The sequence below is a fragment of the Perognathus longimembris genome, chromosome 4 (assembly GCF_023159225.1).
Source record: "Perognathus longimembris pacificus isolate PPM17 chromosome 4, ASM2315922v1, whole genome shotgun sequence".
Taxonomy (NCBI): Eukaryota; Metazoa; Chordata; class Mammalia; order Rodentia; family Heteromyidae; genus Perognathus; species Perognathus longimembris.
The window spans coordinates 15,869,092-15,887,889 of NC_063164.1; the positions used below are offsets into that span (position 1 = coordinate 15,869,092).

The 18,798-nt window shown below is 42.5% G+C and overlaps 1 protein-coding gene and 1 non-coding gene across 3 annotated transcripts in view; both read right to left on the reverse strand.

Annotated features, from left to right (window-relative positions):
* The window catches only part of Arpc2 (actin related protein 2/3 complex subunit 2), a 36,659-nt gene that overhangs the window by 2,113 nt on the left and 15,748 nt on the right, over positions 1-18,798 (reverse strand). For both annotated transcript variants that reach the window (XM_048344772.1, XM_048344773.1), the window contains exons 5-10: positions 15,193-15,238; positions 10,437-10,623; positions 9,523-9,616; positions 3,529-3,655; positions 1,917-2,017; positions 1,549-1,649 (exon numbers count right to left, since the gene is read on the reverse strand). In XM_048344772.1, the coding sequence (XP_048200729.1) occupies positions 1,549-1,649; positions 1,917-2,017; positions 3,529-3,655; positions 9,523-9,616; positions 10,437-10,623; positions 15,193-15,238 (656 nt within the window). The remainder of the gene's footprint in view (positions 1-1,548; positions 1,650-1,916; positions 2,018-3,528; positions 3,656-9,522; positions 9,617-10,436; positions 10,624-15,192; positions 15,239-18,798) is intronic.
* On the reverse strand, positions 18,208-18,339 carry LOC125350925. The gene has a single exon (XR_007210835.1). It is a non-coding gene; the product is annotated as a small nucleolar RNA SNORA63 (small nucleolar RNA).

Below are 18,798 nucleotides of genomic sequence, written 5' to 3' on the forward strand. Positions count from 1 at the left end.
GGGTATTACTTTCTGCCTGGCATATGCCTGAGCCATGATCTACCTTTTTGGCTTCCTGTCACTACTAGGACCACTGGTATGAACCACTGCGTTGGTCTTTCTTTTCATGAAGATGGGGTCTCACAGACTTTCCTGTTGCAGATGGCCTGCTACCTTGATTCTTCCAATTCAGCCTTCTAAGTAGCTTGGAATGACAGGTAAGTGCTCAACTATAAGTTGAGAAGGGGTTTTGTGAACTATATTTTTCCCCCCCAGGCTGGCTTTGAACTGTCATCTTTCTGTTTTCATCCTCCCAGGTAGCTAGGATATAGGTATGAACCACTGGTGCCCACTTTGGTTTCATTTTTTTAAAGACAGTCTCATTAGTGTTGCCCAGGACCTTCCTACTTCTGCCTCACAAGTAGGTCACCTACAGGCAAGGGTCACCTGGCTTCTCTGCTTTGATGGTTGACTAGGGTAAGCTTCCTTTTGGCGGTACCCAGCTGCCAGTTCCCCTGGCCACTACTCAACTGCTGTCCTGATCCTGGCCCCTAAAACTGGCATGAAATCAGCTTCCTCACACTTGAGGTCACCAGAGTGGTGCTTGGTGAGAAAAACATTGCTGTGATGAGCAAGCAGGGAAGGGAAGGGTGGAAGCAAGGATGTGAAAGGCGAACAAGAGTATGTGAATCCTGGGCACATCCCTGTGGGCACCTTATTTGTTGATATCCTGATGTTTGAGGATATCCTACGAAGCTGCCACTTGACATGGCTGAACACCATTAGGCTCTGGATGAAAGCACAGAACTAATAATAGAAAGGCCTCTACCAAAGTCAGGGATGACTTCCCCTGCTTTGTTTAGCTGCCTGATGTCCCTATGACCAAAAACTCTCACCAACTGTTGAGCATTCAGTCAGACACTGCTCATCTTTTCAAATGGCGGCAGAAACTAACCTGGTTGTAGGGGCTTTATATGCCAGGGGAAGGAGCTTGAAGTCTACCAAAGACAACTTCCAGGCCTCTCCTCCATATTGAGCCACACTGCTTACATACAGTTCTGCTCAAGGTTTTCATCCCTGACTAAGGCAGCCCTCCTCCCCAGGCCATTTTCCTGCTGGGAAGTAGAGCAGGAAGGAGGGAACACTTTGAGAGTGGTTCCAGGTCCAAACACAACTAAATGTCTTTGAGTCATTTTCTCTATTTCTCCAGGAACAACTAGAGGACAATTCAAATCCAAAGAGCGTAAACTTTTCTTCTCTCTCTCCTTTTTTTTGTCTGTCATGAGCTTAAACTCTAGACCTGGGCATTGTCCCTGAGCTATTCAGCTCAAGGCTGGTGCTCTACCACTTGAACCACAGCGCCACTTCTTTGAACCTTGAGACTCGATCTCAGCCTCCTGGGTAGCTGGGATTACAGGTATAAGCTACCAGACCAGCTACTTCACAGGAATCCCCATACTGCTGGCCTCACTCATGGCATTGCCCAGACACCTGGAGGGCCAGGATACCAGTACTCACTACTTACTTCTGGTTTAACTAGGAAGGAGAAAGTGGTCTTGCTCTACTTACGTGATTGTTTTCATTTCTTTTTTCTCAGCATCTGGGCGTGCACGGTTGAGCACCTTGAGGAAATCTGATGTTTTTGCCCGCATACGTGTGTGAATATAGGCCTGGAAGCAAACAAAGCCGTCATGGGCTACAAGACAACTTTGCTTTCATTAGCAAAAGCCACTGGGAAAGCATGGGAATATACTGTGGGAATGGACCCAAGTTACCACATAAGGGAAGCAGGAAGGGGAAAGAGGTGACTATGTGCTCTCTCTCTCTGATAGTACTGAGAATTGAGTGGAGGCCTCAAGTCTGCGAGGTGAATGTTCTATCACTGAACTATATTCCTGACCACGAGCTGATTCTTGAGGTGCTGGCAGGCTCCTCACCTTGGAGCACTTGATGTGGTAGTGCAGGTAGTCCCGGAACGTGTGGATCAGATTGATGGTATTGTCTCGAGCAGTGGCATTGGTGTGGCGAGGGAACAGCACTGAGGGTGGAGGAAAAAAAGGCATCAGGAGAGCTAGAAGAACAGTGTCCACAGTCAACCTCCCCCTCCTCCTTCATATAGGCAATGTTCTTGCTTTGCCACTCCCTCAACTTGGACAAGGTTTTGTCTTTTGAGACAAGGAGGTAGTAAACAGCATGGTCAGGGTGATGCCAATAAGCACTTGGTAGAAAAACAGGGTACGACCCTGAGCAATTAATTGGTCGAGGCCTGGGATTTGTGGCTGTTTGTCATCACCTACTGGCATCACCTTTGCAGTTAGGCAGACCCTGTGACCTTAATAAATAAGGAAACAAAGCTGCTTGCTCTATTGCATAGAGTATGCATTCCGAGAAACTAGATTCCACTGAATACCCAATACACTTGCTGTGAAAAACAGACCCTAGGGTTTAAGAGCTAGAACCCTGGGGCTGGGGATATGGCCTAGTGGCAAGAGTGCCTGCCTCGGATACACGACGAGGCCCTAGGTTCGATTCCCCAGCACCACATATACAGAAAACGGCCAGAAGCGGCGCTGTGGCTCAAGTGGCAGAGTGCTAGCCTTGAGCGGGAAGAAGCCAGGGACAGTGCTCAGGTCCTGAGTCCAAGGCCCAGGACTGGCCAAAAAAAAAAAAAAAAAAGAGCTAGAACCCTTTAGACTGGCCAAGCTCTGACCACCTACAGACCTGCATCTTCCCTTTCTCCCAGGCTTTTTGTATTCTACTCACTGGTCAGACACTGAGTTCTATGAGGTTTCATTAAAATGAAAAAGAATAAGAAGGAGTAGGACTCTTGCGTTAGTTTGTCCTGGGCTAAATAGAACATTAGGATAGGAAAACTATGTTTTAAACAAGTTAAAATGCATGTAACTGTAGGTTTACCATGATTTCATGTACCATAAAGAAAGAAATGTTGTCAAGTAAATTGTGACACGCCATGAGACGAGCACTTCAACTTCAAGGGTAGTAACTATGAAGGAAAAATGTATAGCTTATATTTTTAAAATATGGTAAGTCACCTCATTTATTACCATAAAGGTGGTACATCGTCAGCTCAAAGCTACATTAAAACCTCACAAAACAAGCCATTTTAGTGGCATTAGGTGTGGGGCGGGAATGAGCTGCAGCTATCATTATCTACTAGCACACAAGGCTGATGCAACTGAAGAAAGAAGAGAGTTAGCAAATCATGGCTGAGCTAGGCTGACAAAGCAATACCACCCCCCCCCCCAGCAGTACCAAATGAGAGAACTCCGTCCAACTGACATTAGAAGTGACCCCTTTTCCCTTTAAGACTTTAGAAAAAAGGGCATTACTGGCCCAAAACAGCACCTGGCCTACTCTGTAATCTGTACCCTGTGATAAGCCGTCCATGATCACAGCAGTGGCAACAGGAAAAAGATGGCAGGGCTGCCTTTATCTACTTAACATGTTTAACCAAGAAGGCCCAGATTTTGCCACTCTGCGTTTGTGAACTCATCAAGTCTGTTGGTGTGGCAACTGCATCCAGCTCACCGAAGGTGATGTAGCCGATGTTGTCGCCCACAGCGGCATCTGTGTCTTTCAGCTCCAGAGGAGGTTCCCTGTGGCTAAAAAGGACCTGGGGGGCTGTGTGGCTGGCTCTGCGTCCTTCTTTGAACTCCTGCAGAGAAAAAACAAAAGCTGATGTAGCATGGGCAGCAACTTCTATTACAGGTTTGCACTATGTGCTGTGACCTTGTAGCCCTCTGGACCAGCAGATGGTTAAAAATAATACAAGTGCTGGCTGCTATCCGTGCACCTTAGGTTCAAAAGGAAAGATTGCTGGGCACCTGTGCCTCACACATGTAATCCTAACTACTCAGGAACCTGAGATCTCTTGAGTTTTGTGGTTCAAAGCCAGTCAACAGCGAAGTCCATGAGAGTATTATGAAAAAGTCCATGAGACTATTATCTCTAACCACACCAAAAAGCTGGAAGTAGATCTGTGGCTTAAGTGTCTATAGAGCACCAGTTAAGTGAAAAAGCTAAGGGACAGTATTCTCAGTCTGAGTTCAAGCCCCAGCATCAAAAAGCACACAAACTGTATTATAATAACAAACTGTATTTATAATAGCAATAATTTTTTTAAAAAAGTTAAAAGTAAAAAAAGCAAACAAAACAAAAAAACCCTAGAGCAATTCCAAGCCATTCTTGGGTGCGGAGGATATAGAGTTGCCTTAATGTACATAAAATTGGTGTGTGTACCAAAAGTCTGATCTTTCAGTTTTTTGGGTTTTTTTTTTTTTTTTTGGCCAATCCTGGAGCTTGGACTCGGCCTGAGCTCTGTCCCTGGCTTCTTTTTGCTCGAGGCTAGCACTCTACCTCTTGAACCATTGCGCCACGTCTGGCCTTTTTGTTTATGTAATGCTGAGGAATTGAACCCAGGGCTTCATACATGTGAGGCAAGTAGTCAACTGCTAAGCCACATTTCCAGCCCTGATTTTTAAATTTTTTCTGTGTGTGTGTGTGTATTAAACCTGGGGCTTGAACTCAGGATCTGGGTATTGTTCCTGATCTTTTGTGCTTGAGGATGGTGTTCTACCATTTGAGCCATTCCTCTACTTCTGCTTTTTTTTTCTTCTGACAGACCTGGGGCTTGAACTCAGGGCCTGAGCATTTCCTGGCTTCTTTTTGCTCAAGGCTAGCACTCTACCTTTGAGCCACAGTGCCACTTCTGGCTTTTTCTGTAAATGTGGTGCTAAGGAATTGAACCAAGGGCTTCATGCTTGCTAGGCAAGCATTCTACCGCTAGGCCACATTCCTAGCCCCTACTTCTGGCTTTTTTTTCTGGAGGCAAGAGTCTCAAGTCTCATTTCCTGCCTAGGCTGGTTTTGAACTATGTGATCATAAGATCTCAAGCCTCCTGAGTAGCTAGGTATTACAGGCATAAGAAACTGGCAGCCAGCTAAACTCTGGCTCTTAAATGGCCATGAATGATATACTAGCAGCTTCTTTTGCTCAATGTTAGTGCACTAACACTTGAGCCACAGCGTCACTTCTGTTTTTTGAGTGGTTAGAGATAAGAGTCTCACAGTGACTTTTCTTCCCAGGCTGGCTTTGAGCCGCAGTCCTCAGATCTCAGCCTCCTCACCTCAGCAGCTAGGATTACAGGTGTGAGTCACTAGCACCTGGCACACCAGCATTCTTTTTAAGAACTCAGCACCTATCACCCTTAATTTGACCTTTCCAAATGAAAAAAAGCAGACCATTCCTCCTATATTCTTATCCCAGACATCAGGTTCTCATAATTCCCATATACCTATATATACAAGTGATACAAAGGACCTCTCTCAATGCAGACCCCAAAGAACAGAGTTTCCAGCAATGCCAGTAATAGGGTAATTAAAATTCTCCTGAGACATGGCACAAGTCTGACAGCAAACTCTGGACAATATGTACTCATCTGCTGTTGGTGGGAGGGCAACATGGCCTATGGAGAAGAGGCTGGCAGTTATCTACCAAGATTATGGATAAATCCAGCGTTCCCAGCTCCTCAAACTGCTACAGATATACCCACACATGTAAACAGGCAGAAAGGGTCCTCAAAATACCATCTTCACAACTGCCTCAGACACTGTTTTGTCCACAACAATTCTTATGCATTACACCTCTATCTCCAGAAGCCTAAGGGCTGGTCCCATTGCTTTTCATAGCATGAGCATTGAAACACCACTGCCTATCAGACTTTCTCCAGTGCTCAGTAGAGTCTAGAAAGACAATACACCAGTGCCCAGCACCATAATGGAAAATGAATTTCTGTCTTCCCCCAAAGGCAGCAAGCATCCCTCAAAGTCTACTATAGTGACCACGAACAAGGAATTTCAAATTGTTCTGAGGTCACTGCTTCCTGTGCTAATAAGTATTCATTCTTCCTTTCTCTTAGAACATAAATTTCTAAGCCAGGCATGGTGGTGCATACCTATAATCTCAGCACTTGGGAGATTGAGATGGGAGAATTCCAAGGCCAACCAGGGCTACATAGTGAAAACATATTTCAAAACAAACACGGGGGAGGGGGGGAGGGGGAAGAGGTGTGAGAAGGTGCGGGTGGCTGACACCTATAATCCTAGCTAAGGAGTTGGAAGCCAGCACTGGCAGGAAAGTCCATGAAACATATTCGTGACCACCCCCCCGACCCCCCAATCCTGGGGCTTGATTGAACTCACTGTCCCTGAGCTTCTTTTCTTCAAGGCTAGTACTCTACCATTTGAACCACAGCACCACTTCTGGCCTTTTCTGTTTATGTGGTGCTGAGGAATCTAACCTAGGGCTTCACGTGTGCTAGGCAAGCACTTTACCACTAAGCCACATTCCCAGCCCCATGAAACTCATTCCCAATAAACCACCAAAAAAGGCAGACGAGGAGCTGTAGTTTAAGTGATAGAGCAAAAAAGCTCACGGATAGTGCCCAGGCCCTGAGTTCAAGCCCCAGGACCAGCATCAAACAAAGATGAGTTGGGGTATGGTTCAAGTGGTAGAGTTCTTGCCCAGCAAGCTCAAAGCTTTCAGTTCAAATCCTAATACTTAAAAAAAGTATCATGGGGCTGGGAATGTGGCTTAGTAGTAGAGTGCTTGCCTAGTATGCATGAAGCCCGGGGTTCAACTCCTCAGTACCACATAAACAGAAAAATCCAGAGTGGCACTGTGGCTCAAGTGGTAGAGTGCTAGCCTTGAGCAAAAGCAGCTCAGGGACAGGGCCCAGGCCCTGAGTTCAAGCTCCAGGACTGCCCCTCCCCAATATATATATATATATATATTGAATGACTTATTTTGGGCGGCAATCCACCAGAAGTTCAATTTCTATGGTAATTCTCAATATATTACCCAGCCTCTAGATCTAGAAGGGTGGCAGGCCGATGGCTAAGCCATCTAAGCCCAACCTTTTCACATTCCTAGACACCACATAGCTTACAGAGCACTAGGACAGTCACTAAGTGGAAACACTAGCAGTGTGCGGAAAAAAAGCAAGGTAAGTGTCCAACCACTTGGACTTAAAGGTAAAGTTTAAATGCACATGCAAAAAGATACACATATTGTTCTACCAAACAAATCTCCAATAAACTCTTCAAGATTAAGAGCTGGGAGAAGGGAGAGGCAGGGGAAAAATGAGGAGGTAACAAGTTGGGTAAGAAATGGACTCACTGCCTTATGTATGAAACTGTAACCCTCTATACATCACTTTGACAATAAAGAAATGGGAAAAAAAAAAAAGCAAATGCAAGTTTTTTTTTTTTTTTTTTTTTTGGGGGGGGGCAGTGCTGGGGCTTAAACTCAGGGCCTGAGCACTATCCCTGGCTTCTTTTTGCTCAAGGCTAGCACTCTACCACCTGAGCCACAGAGCCACTTCTGGCTTTTTCTACATATGTGGTAATGAGGAATCAAACCCAGGGCTTCATGTATACGAGGCGAGCACTTTACCACAATAGGCCATATTCCCAGCCCCAGCAAATGCAAATTTTAAAGCTCAAAAAAAAAAATTTAAAAAAGATTAAGAGTTGTTTAAAGTATAAAAATAAGTTGTTTTCCTGGAATGAAATGGAACAAGACTGGTAAGAAATTCAGCCAAATCTAATCATAGCTTTTAAAATTAGCTTTTCGTTTGGATTTAGCCCAATTTCTGAGCGACTGTGTTGAATTAATTCTGAAGGAAAAACTGATGAAATGGCTGTCTCTAGAGGCTTTACTTTTAGGTCCCAACAAATTGTGTATGTTTGTTTATATCCAAAGTTCAATATTATCAAATGCTAAAGTGTCAATATTCCAATTTCTGTGCAAAGGGATTCCCAAAATACTTTATTAGTTTATCTAGCCAAAATACAAAGCCACTAGAGATGAAGTGAATTGTAAAGATCATTTTGAAGATGTCCCTAAGTCACTTAGAAGGATATATATATAGACAGCAGACAGACAGACCGACAAAGATAGATAGCTATCACTATGGTAGGCATGGGTATTTTCCAACTCTTATTTGGCAAAAGATTATTTCAGAATTTGAAAAAAAATCTCATCCACCTACCAAGGAACAGAATGAAAATACGAAGTTCTAAAAAATTAACCATTGTACTAGACTGAATCAGTTAACTCATTTTAGAAGTCTGTATGCCATCTGACCAAGGAGCCCTCATGTTCTAGAGCCAGGAACTGGCTAGCAGACAAGATGACACAGTCAGAATAGGTACGAGCTGAGCCCAACTACAGAAAAAATCCAGTGAAAAAGTGTCCTGACAGGAATGTCCTATTAGTCTTCCTAGCAGCTAAGCTTCTTTGGAGGAAGGCACTGTACGGTGGGTGACTCAAACTTGGGCTTTCCCCTCTCAGGGCAATAATTCCATCTAATATAATTTTCCATTTCAAAATTTGCTATAGATCATTCTGAAAAAAACCAAATCAGGAACAGAACTTGCTACAAACCTGAACAAAGAAGCTGTCAGGAAATGTGACTAAGTTTTAAGTCAAAAACCTCATGGTAACCAGGCACTGTTGGCCCATACCTATAATCCTACTTGCTCAGGAGACCGAGATATGAAGACTGTAGTGCAAAGTGAGCCTGGACAGGACAGCTTGTGACACTTTCTTTTTATGTTGATCAAGGGGCTTGAACCCAAGGACTACGTGCTGTCCCTGAGCTCTTTTACTCAAGGCTAGCAGAGTACTCTACCACTTTGAGTCACAGCTCCACTTCCAGTTTTCTGTGGGTTAATTGGAGGTAAGTCTCAGGGACTTTCCAGGCCAGCTGTGAACTGCAATGCTCAGATCTCACCCTCCTGAGTAGCTAGGATTACAGTTGTGGGCCACTAGTACCTGGTTACCATGAGGTTTTTGACCTAAAATTTAGTCACATTTTCTGATAGCCTCTGTGACACTCTTATGGCCAATTAACCACCCCCCAAAAAGCTGAAAGTGTACTTGTGGCTCAAATGGTAGATCACTAGCCTTGAGCACAAAAGCTCAGGGAGCCAGGCTTTGAGTTCAAGTCCAGGGCTGACATAAAAAAACAACCAATCAGTCAACAAATCCTCGGTAGGAAGAATACTCGATATTACACCATAATCTAGAGTGTTTAACAGCATCCAAATGGTCTTCTCATCCTGTCCTGTGAAAACGCCAGAACCAGGCATAGGAGTATGACTCCAGTAGTAGATTGCCTGCTGAGCAAGTACAAGGCTGAGTTCAAACTCTGGTACTACAAAAAAGGTCAAAACCACTAAGTGAAAATAGAACACCCAGTGAATGTTATTAAATCCTCTGTATCAACAGAGTGACTGGTTCTCTTTTCCTTTCTTGGGGGGGGGGGCGCGCGGAGGGGGAAGGGGATACCAGGTCAAGGAACTCAGCCCAGAATGGCCTCCAACACTCAGAGTGCTCTGCTTCCCAAGCATCTGGATTATAGGCATGTGCCACCATACATGGCTTGGTTTTCTATTCTGTTTAAGGTGCATTTTGGTGCACAGGCATAAAATCATTCCCCACCCCATGTCTGTTCCATACCTGCATGAACACCTTTCCAATGACCACATCATCATCATCCTTAAACACTGTGCTGAAGACTACTGTGACTCTGTCCTTTTTAGATTCAACATACCTGTGGGGAAAAAAAACAAACAGGAGAATTAAGTACCAATTTAGAACAGGGTTTTACAAGTGAAGTAGAAGGCTAAATCCTAAGTTTCTGAACCCATAAAACAAGGGTGTGCCAGAGATCAGGTCAGAATAAAGGAAATCCCAAGAAGTAGGAAGTAGAAATGATCAAAGTGGATTTCATTAACCTATAAAGTATGACACAAAATCTAAAGTTAAGTGTTTTCAGAACAGCACTTAAAATAATTTTTTTTTTTTTTTGTGCCGGTCCCGGGGCTTGAACTTGGGGCCTAGGCATTGTCCCTAAGATTTTCTGCTTAAGGCTAGTGCTCTACTACTCGAGCCATAGCTCGATTCCTAGTTTTTTTTTGGGGGGGGGGCGGGGGGGGAATAACTCGGAGATAAGAGTCTCAGGCTTTCTTTGCCCAGGTTGGTTTTTGAATTGTGATCCTCAGGTCTTAGCCTCTTTAAACAGCTCGGATTGCAGGTGTAAGACACCAGTGGCAGAATACCACTTACAAAAAACATCATTTCTTAGTACACATGAGATTGGTGGAGGTAACTCAAGAATTTCAATAACAGAATTCATTGTCAGTCTCTGCTGTCCTATTACAAGGATACTCTTGTTAACACAGGATTCAGAAATTTCTTTTATCTTTTGTCAGTTTTCAAGAGCAGAAGCAGTCCTATTTCTTGCCAGTACTATGTCACGAGAAGAGCATTTCAGAGGCACTCACACAGGAGGGTTTCAGGTTTGACTGCACTAAGTGCCACCCCACTGAGACAGCCACAACTCCAGCTTGAGAAGCATATTTCAAACTCACATGGTCTCATCATCCCTATAATGGATAACAGCCCTGTTTTCTCCTTCCTTGCCCTCTTCTTGGAACTGGAAGTATTTTTCAAAGACAGAGGCAAAACAATTTCGCTTCAACATGCCAGCCTGATGCACAATGGAATCCTTGGAAGCAGGCAGATTTTCAAGGTCATATAGCAAAGAAACATTGTATCCTGGAGGGAGAAGACAAATTACTTAGAAGTTACTGGATACATCAGAATGTCACAATAAAACACCTTTTGTGCAACTAACCCTACTAAAGATCTTTTGGAAAGCCTCAAATAAAAACTAATTTCTGAAGCAATCCGTTTCTATAGACAATTACACAAAGCAGACTTTTCAGGTTCTGAGGACATATCATTTTGTTTCACCATCACTTATCTACCTCATACAGCAAAATGAAGCAAAACAAAAGCTTAGTGTTTGTAAATATCTACAGATAATAAATACTAAGCAAAAATCTGAATCAGTATTATCAATGATTGATTACAAATAAGGAATATGAGGAAGTTATAATCTAGGAACTTCTAATTAGGAGTTCAGTGTTTCAGAGAGGTCTTTTTTTCTTCTTAGTTGCTTGTGTGGCTTGAAGCCAGGGTCTGAGCACTGTTCCTGAGCTTTTCTGTTTTGTCCAAGGCTAATTATCTACTAGCCTTGAGCCACAGTTCCACTTCTGACATTTTGGTAGTTAACTAGAGATAAGAGTGTCAAGGATTTTCCTGCCTGAGCTGATTACAAACCTTGATCCTCAGATCTCAGACTCCAGAGTAGTTAGGATTACAGGTGTGAGCCACTGTCGCCCAGCTGAGCTATCCACTTTTCTCAGATGGTTTAATGTACCAACATAGTCAGAAACTGGGCAGCTTAAAACACAGCCACTTACATGCCACCACAAATCCTTTCTAAGAGGAGGCCGAGTAGAAAACCCAAAGTTCATAATATACTTCTTTAGTAACTTTTATTTGACTACACTGTAATATTTTCAAACTTACTCCACGTGAGAATATTCAATAAGGATACTGGGGCTTGAACTTGAGTCTTGTGCTCTTGTTTAGCACTTGGTGCTCAAGGCTAGAACTCTACCACCTAACAGTTCCACCTCTACCTTTTTGCTTGTTAACTGGAGGTAACAGTCTCCCAGAGTTATCTGCTTGGACTGGCTTTGAAACTGGTTACTCAGATCTCAGCCACTCATTCCAGAGTGGCATGAGCCATCAGTGCAGTGCCTGGCAGTGTGACTTTATTTTAAAGGGAAAAAAGGCTCAAAGAAGCAGTGACTTGCTAAAATGCAGAACAATACATGGGTAGAGGCTATTCTACTTTAAGCTGAACAAGACAGGGTCTATATTCTGGCCTCAATACCATATGACTTTGGAAAATTACCTAATCTTTACAATTTCCTCATCTGTTTAAAATTAAGGGTATGTAGACAGGGGAGACTGTTGTGGGCATTAGAAGAACATAAAAAGCCAGGTGCCAGTGGCTCATGCCTAGCTACTCAGGAAGCTGAGATCCGTATTGTGGTTGGAAGTCGGCCAGGGCAGGAAAGTCCATGAGACTCTTATTATATCTCCAATAAACAGGTTAAAAAAAAGCTGGAAGTGGAGGTATCACTCAGGTGGTAGAGTACTAATCTTGAGCACAAAAACTCAGGGATAGCACCCAGGCCCTGAGTTCAAGCCCTAGGACTGCCACAAAAAAGGAAGAGAAAGAGAGAATAAAAGAAAACTTAAGGGACTGGGAATATGGCCTAGCAGTAAAGTGCTCGACTCGTATACATGAAGCCCTGGGTTCGATTCCTCAGCATCACATACATAGAAAAGGCCAGAAGTGGCACTGTGGCTCAAGTGACAGAGTGCTAACCTTAAGCAAAAAGAAACCAGGGACAGTGCTCAGGTCCTGAGTTCAAGCTCCATGACTGGCAAAAAAAAGAAAACTTAAGGTGGGCATGGTGGCATATGCCTGTAATCCAAGAATTAGTGAGGCTGAGGCAGAAGGATCCTGAGTTCCGGGCCAGCCTGAATTACAAAGCAAGACTCTTGTCTCTAAAGGAAAGCACCTGAAACATAGTAGGTTGTCAATAAATAGGGCAGAACAGGGATGAAATCCAGGTCCGCGGATCACTAGACTACTCTGCCTTGTCTCCTGTAAGGCATGGTGCCTATGAACCTGAACTCCAGGAAACAGAGTTCAGAACACTTGGTTACATATCAAATGATTAACAGTGCCCTCAAACCTACAGATGCTTTTGCAAGAGCATCAGTATACCTCTGAGGATTACGTCACATTCTAAGCAACTGACAGGAACACTTTTTACCAGAGCTCTAATGATTTCACGCTTCTAAATATTTCAAACTTTTATACTACTTTATTATTTTTCGAAGAGCATTCCGAAGACTTTTTGTTGTTGCTGTTGATCTATCCTCTTAGAGGATGAACTATCTAAATCTTTTTTCCTAGATAATACGTGGCACCTTTTTGCCATTTTTTAATATTTGGGTACCCGAAAGCCAGATAGACAAATAAATGGCTATATGAAAATTAGATTCCTGGGCGCTGATGGCTTACACCTATAATCCTAGCTATTCAATAGGAGGCTGAGATCTGAGGATTGTGGTTCAAAGCCAGCCTGATCAGTAAAGTCTGTGGAACTCCTATCTCAAATTAACCACCACAAAACCGGAAGTGGTACTGTGGCTCAAGTGGTAGAGTACTAGGTTTTGACCTGAAGAGCTGGACGGTGTCCAGGTGCAGAGTTCAAGCCCCACAACTGGCCCCTGGCCCCCCACCCCCACAAAAAAAGAAAATGAGATTTCAAGAAGAAAATGGAAGTTTGCTGTGTTTAAGTCAAATAAAAGTACAGTTAATACTTGGCCTTAAGTGATACTTCTGCTATGAATAGAGAACAATGAGCATGAAGAAAAATAGCAATCTAGTATGGCTGCATGAATTTTCAAATTTCCTAAGTAAACCCATCAACAAACAGAGATGCTACTATGTTCAAATGTCAGACCACATTTGTACAAACTCATTACAATCTGGCAATATCTTTGCTTCGATAGGAGGGTAAAAGAAAGATCCACTGACAGAAACATAATCTATGTGCCAGGATCTCAGTTGTGACAAGCATAACCAAGTTCCACTATGTACTCTAGATCTGTGATGTACAGCACTGAGACTTGAACTCCAGGCCTTACTCTTGTTTTTTTAAGTGTACAGTTGGCACTCTACCACTTGAGCTTTGCTTCTACTTCTAACTTTTTGCTGATTAATTGGAGATGAGCTTCTCATTGATTTGTCTGCCTGGGCTGGCTTTGAATCTCTATTTTCAGATCCTATCCTTTTAAGTAGCTAGGGTTATAGGTAGGACTACCAGTGCCCAGCTGTTGTTTATTTACTTAAATTCTTTTTTTTTTTTTCCTCAGAGCTGAGGACTGAACTCTAGGCCTTGCGTTTGCCAGGCACACGCTGTTCTGCTGAGCTAAAACCTCAGCCCCTTACTCAAATTCTTTGACTCCTATAAAAAAAAACCAAAACAAAAAAAAACCCTACCGTGTTATTTACTTCTTTGCTGTTGTTTTTTCATGTGGGAGCTGGGGTTTAAACTGAGGCCTGGGTGCTGTCCCTGAGCTTTTTGTGCAAGGTTAGTACACTCTACCTTGAGTCACAGCTTCATTTCTGACTTTTTGGTGGTGGTTAATTGGAGATAATAGTCTCACAAACTTTCCTGTCTGGGCTGGCTTCGATCTGGATAGATCCTCAGATCTCAGCCTCCTGAACAGCTAAGATTACAGGCCCAAGCCATAGGGGCCTAGCTTATTTTACTTTTTTATTTCTATGGGGATTAACATATTTCTATATTATTTATAGACTGCTTTCAAAGTTTCCACCCCAAATACCCCTGGCAACAAGGTGCACTGCAAGGCACCTTTATTAGAAGGAAACAGAAATCCAGGGGAGGGGAAGAATTCTAGCATGGGTGGTGAGGCAGTGTCATGTGACCATGGAGCACCACAGTGCATGCTGATCAGAGACAGAGGAGCCTTCCTTTTCACAAGTCTGCTAGACAAGGCCCAAGAATATTTAAGTAAAGAACATGTCCAAATGGTCTTGCTAGGTCATTCTCACTTTGGAGACCCCACTAAGTGTCTCAGAAATGGAGACGTACATTAGAGGGGTGAAATGCTGGTCACCTTTAAAGTAGTGTAACATAGTTTGCTACTCAGGGATGGAGCAGTTCACAGCCACTTCTTTAACTATGAATGCAGAGATCCTATATTATGAGGAATCAATTTAAAAAAGGAAAGACAATTTTGATATTTGAAATTGTAATAATAGTGTGAATATTCCTCTTCTCCAAATATACACTGTACAGAAAAGGGTGTTATTAGCAGCTGTGAGTAGGAGTTTACATTTGTTCAGTTCTCTCAAGGGCATTTTAATCACCATGATCAAACAAAGGTGGCCCTCTAGCTGAGCGGTTAAGTCAGTCATTTTTGGCAACATCAAATATAGTTGAGTAATGACACATTAATTCTGTACATCACACTGGGTACCACATGCAACAAAACAGAGCCCCTAATAAGCTGTATTTATGGAGGGAGTTGAATTGAGAACTGGACTCCTAAAGAGATATCTGGAAAGTGAATAATGTTTAAATGAAATACTTTGGACACAACAAGATTAGAACAAACAGGACATGTTTCCATATCATTCCACAGTTGTTCACATAAATTACATACCTGATTCTGGGTTTACTAAGAAGCTCCCGTACACCCTCTTTAGTAACTATAAAATTAAAGAAAAACAAAAGTTAATCCAAAACCCATGGTTAACCTGTCAAGTTCCCCCTAGGACAGCATTTTTCTTAAACTTTCATTTGGGGGCTAGGAAACCAGAGGGAGAAGTGGATTTATCTAAGTCATTATACTGGTCCTTCATAGAATGGGATTAAACTTCAACAGATTAATCATCCCACTCAATGCTTTCTGTTCTCCTTGGGATCCTCCACAGTACCCAATCATTTTTTGTTTTCAAAGAGAAGTATGACAACTATAAGGGAAAGGATAGATTATGTTAGTTATCAACTAAAGATAGGCCGAGCCACCAGCCCCGGCGAATGAAGAGATAAAAACAATTGCAGGGAACAGATTTCTGTTAGTTTGCTAATCCTGTAAGCTTTGAAGTATCTTAGCTCATAAGCAGCTTTAAGGCAAAATGATGGATAAAAGGATCTCAGTCAACTGTTAATACTGGTGACTTGAGACACTACCTCGTGTTTTCCCAAACCGACACACACAGCTGGTTACATTCCAGCCTTTTGAAGTAGATAAAAAAAGAAAAGAAAAATCCAGTCACACCTTCCTATTTTTTTTCTCTGCCAGAATAACTGCTTCACCTCGTGGAATTTGCTGGACTGACATGAAGTCTTACTTTGAAAAGTAAACATCCGATGTAAATGTTCTAAGTAATATATTAAACAGTGGAAAGGCAGTTATTGGGATGTAGAAACAAACTGTGTTAGTCACTGACAACCTAAAAAAGCTTTCTGGAGTTTAGCAGTCCTGGTATTAAAAATGAAAAATACCTGGGCGCTGGTGGCTCACACCTGTAATCCTAGCTACTCAAAAGGCAGAGATCTGAGGATCCAGGTTGGAAGCCAGAACAGGCAGGACAGCCTTAACTTCCAAAAAAGCTGGAAGCTGTGGCTCAAATGGTAAGAGTGCTAGCCTTAAACAAAACAGCTCAGGGACAATGAGTGCCCAGGCCTTGAGCTCAAGCCCCAGCACTGACACAAAAAATTAAAATAAGGGCAGGGGATATGGCCTAGTGGCAAGAGTGCTCGCCTCGCATACATGAAGCCCTGGGTTCGATTCCTCAGCACCACATATATAGAAAACAGCCAGAAATGGCGCTGTGGCTCAAGTGGCAGAGTGCTAGCCTTGAGCAAAAAGAAGCCAGGGACAGTGCTCAGGCCCTGAGTTCAAGCCCCAGGACTGGCCAAAAAAAAAAAATTTAAAATAAAGAATAAAAAATAGACATATTTCTGGGCAAGGTAAGAAATCTTCTAATGTCAGCACTAAAGAGGCTGAAGGATCACCAGGACAGAGCTAGTCTGGAATACTGTCTCAAATAAAGCCAAACCAAACAAAAACCAGGCATGGAGTATTTACTAGTGGCCCTCATTAAAAATTTGTAATGAAGGAGGGAAGGTGTCAAGGTAAAACTAGAGCCAACGTACTAAAATTCAGTAGTACAGAATGCAAGATTTTGGTCTTTAAGTCAATTTCTAATATTCCCTCTCAACAAACGCTTTTAGTCGATGTAAGTTATCAAATTAAAAATGAAAGACAGCTGGGCCCTGGTGGCTCATGCCTGTAATTTTAGCTACTCAGGAGGCTGAGATCTGAGGATCTTAGTTCAAAGCCAGGCAGGGCAGGAAAGTCTGTGAGACTCTTATCTCCAATTAACCACCAGAAAACCAGAAGTGGTGCTGTGGCTCAAAGTGGTAGAGTGCTAGCCCTGAGCTGAAGAGTTCAGGGACAGTGTGCCCAGGCCCAAAGTTCAATTCCCATGACCGATAATGAAAAAAGAAAGACATATGCTTCTATCTTTAAAAAAAAATTATGTATTTTATTACCTTTCTCTTCAATTGAAAATTATATAGACAAAAGGAATCATATTAATAATAAAAGACAACCCAATAAAAATGGGCAAAGGAACAGACATTTCCAGATAGAAAATTTACAACTGGCCAATAAGTACATGAATGTCATCAACAAATCAAAACCTCAAAGCTGCTATCTTAATATTAAGTTATATACGCTTGTTTAAAATAATTTCAAGGGGCTGGGGTAAAATAATTTCAAGGGGCTGGGGATGTGGCTTAGTGGTAGAGTGCTTGCCTAGCATGCATGAAGCCCTGGTTCGATTCCTCAGTATCATACAAACAAAAAATGCCAGAAGTAGATCTATGGCTCAAGTGGTACAGGGATAGCCTTGAGCACAGAGAGGCTCAGGGACAAAGCCCAGGACCCGAGTTCAAGCCCCAGGACTGGCAAAAAACAAACAAACAAACAAAAAAACTAAATAATTTCAGTAGTCAGAGAAACACAGGCAGTGCTGGGTCCAGCTCCATGCAAGCCGGACAAAAGCATACAAAAGCATACAAATACAAGCAATAACCACACACAGGAATACCAATATTTTCTATGGCTCTAGGGAATATTTAAAAATAACAAACAGAAATAAATCATACATTTTATGTTTCCTATGAGAAAAAAGCTATCAAATGGTAAAGTTCTTCATTCATCTCCAATCTATTTTTTTTTTTTTTTTCTAATGGTGGAGACCAAACCCAGGGCTTTGTGCATGTTAAGCTAGTGAGTGCTGCCCCATCAAACTACATCCCAGAGTGTAAGACTTAATTGCTTGCAAACACATCTATTGAACAATCATTTCATAATATTCTATGTATTGGTTTATTTTAATTTTTAAAAATTTGTCAGTTGTAGGGCTTGAACTCTGGGCCTGGGCACTGTCCCTGAGCTCTTCAGCTCAAGGATAGAGTTCTACCACTTGAGCCACAGCACTACTTCCAGTTTTCTGGTGGTTAACTGGAGATAGAAGTCTCATGGACTCTTTCCTGTCCGGGCTGGCTTTGAACTGTGATCCTCAGATCTCAGCCTCCAGAGTAGCTAGGATTATAGGCATGAGTCACTGGTGCCTGGCTTATTTTTTATTTTTATTTTCACAACATGTATGAGACCAAGCGTCCCTGGCTGCTATAGGGGTGTAGCAGACAGGTATAGTTAAGAAACAACCTTAATTTGAGCAGGGGGAACGACAACACAGCACTTAACAGCTATATTGTAGTCTAAATCCTGCTGGATTTAATTGTTTTTCTATAGTTGGAAAATATTTCCAATCTGCAAAACTTGGGATACTAGCATGGCCCTCATCATGAACTCATGATCATACTTCCTTATATAAAGGCAAAGTGTAGCTCCTGGTGCTGACCACACAACCACCAACAGAAATCTCTTTCACAAAAGAAGAGCTAAAGGGAGGTTTCAGGTAATAGCGTTTCAAGGTCAGATTATTAGTAGTATACAGAAATTTGACATTCAGGTGTCCTATATACTGTAACAGTTTTGGAAAAAAAAACTTGTGTATCCACAAGAATTTTAACCAGCACACAATTCTGTACTACAAGTATTACTGGTACTTGAACAAAGGGGAAATCAAGCCAGATGCCACCTGTAATCCTGGATCCGAGATTCAGTATTTGTTTGTTTGTTTTTTGCCAGTCCTGGGGCTTGAACTCAGGGCCTGAACACTGTCCCTGG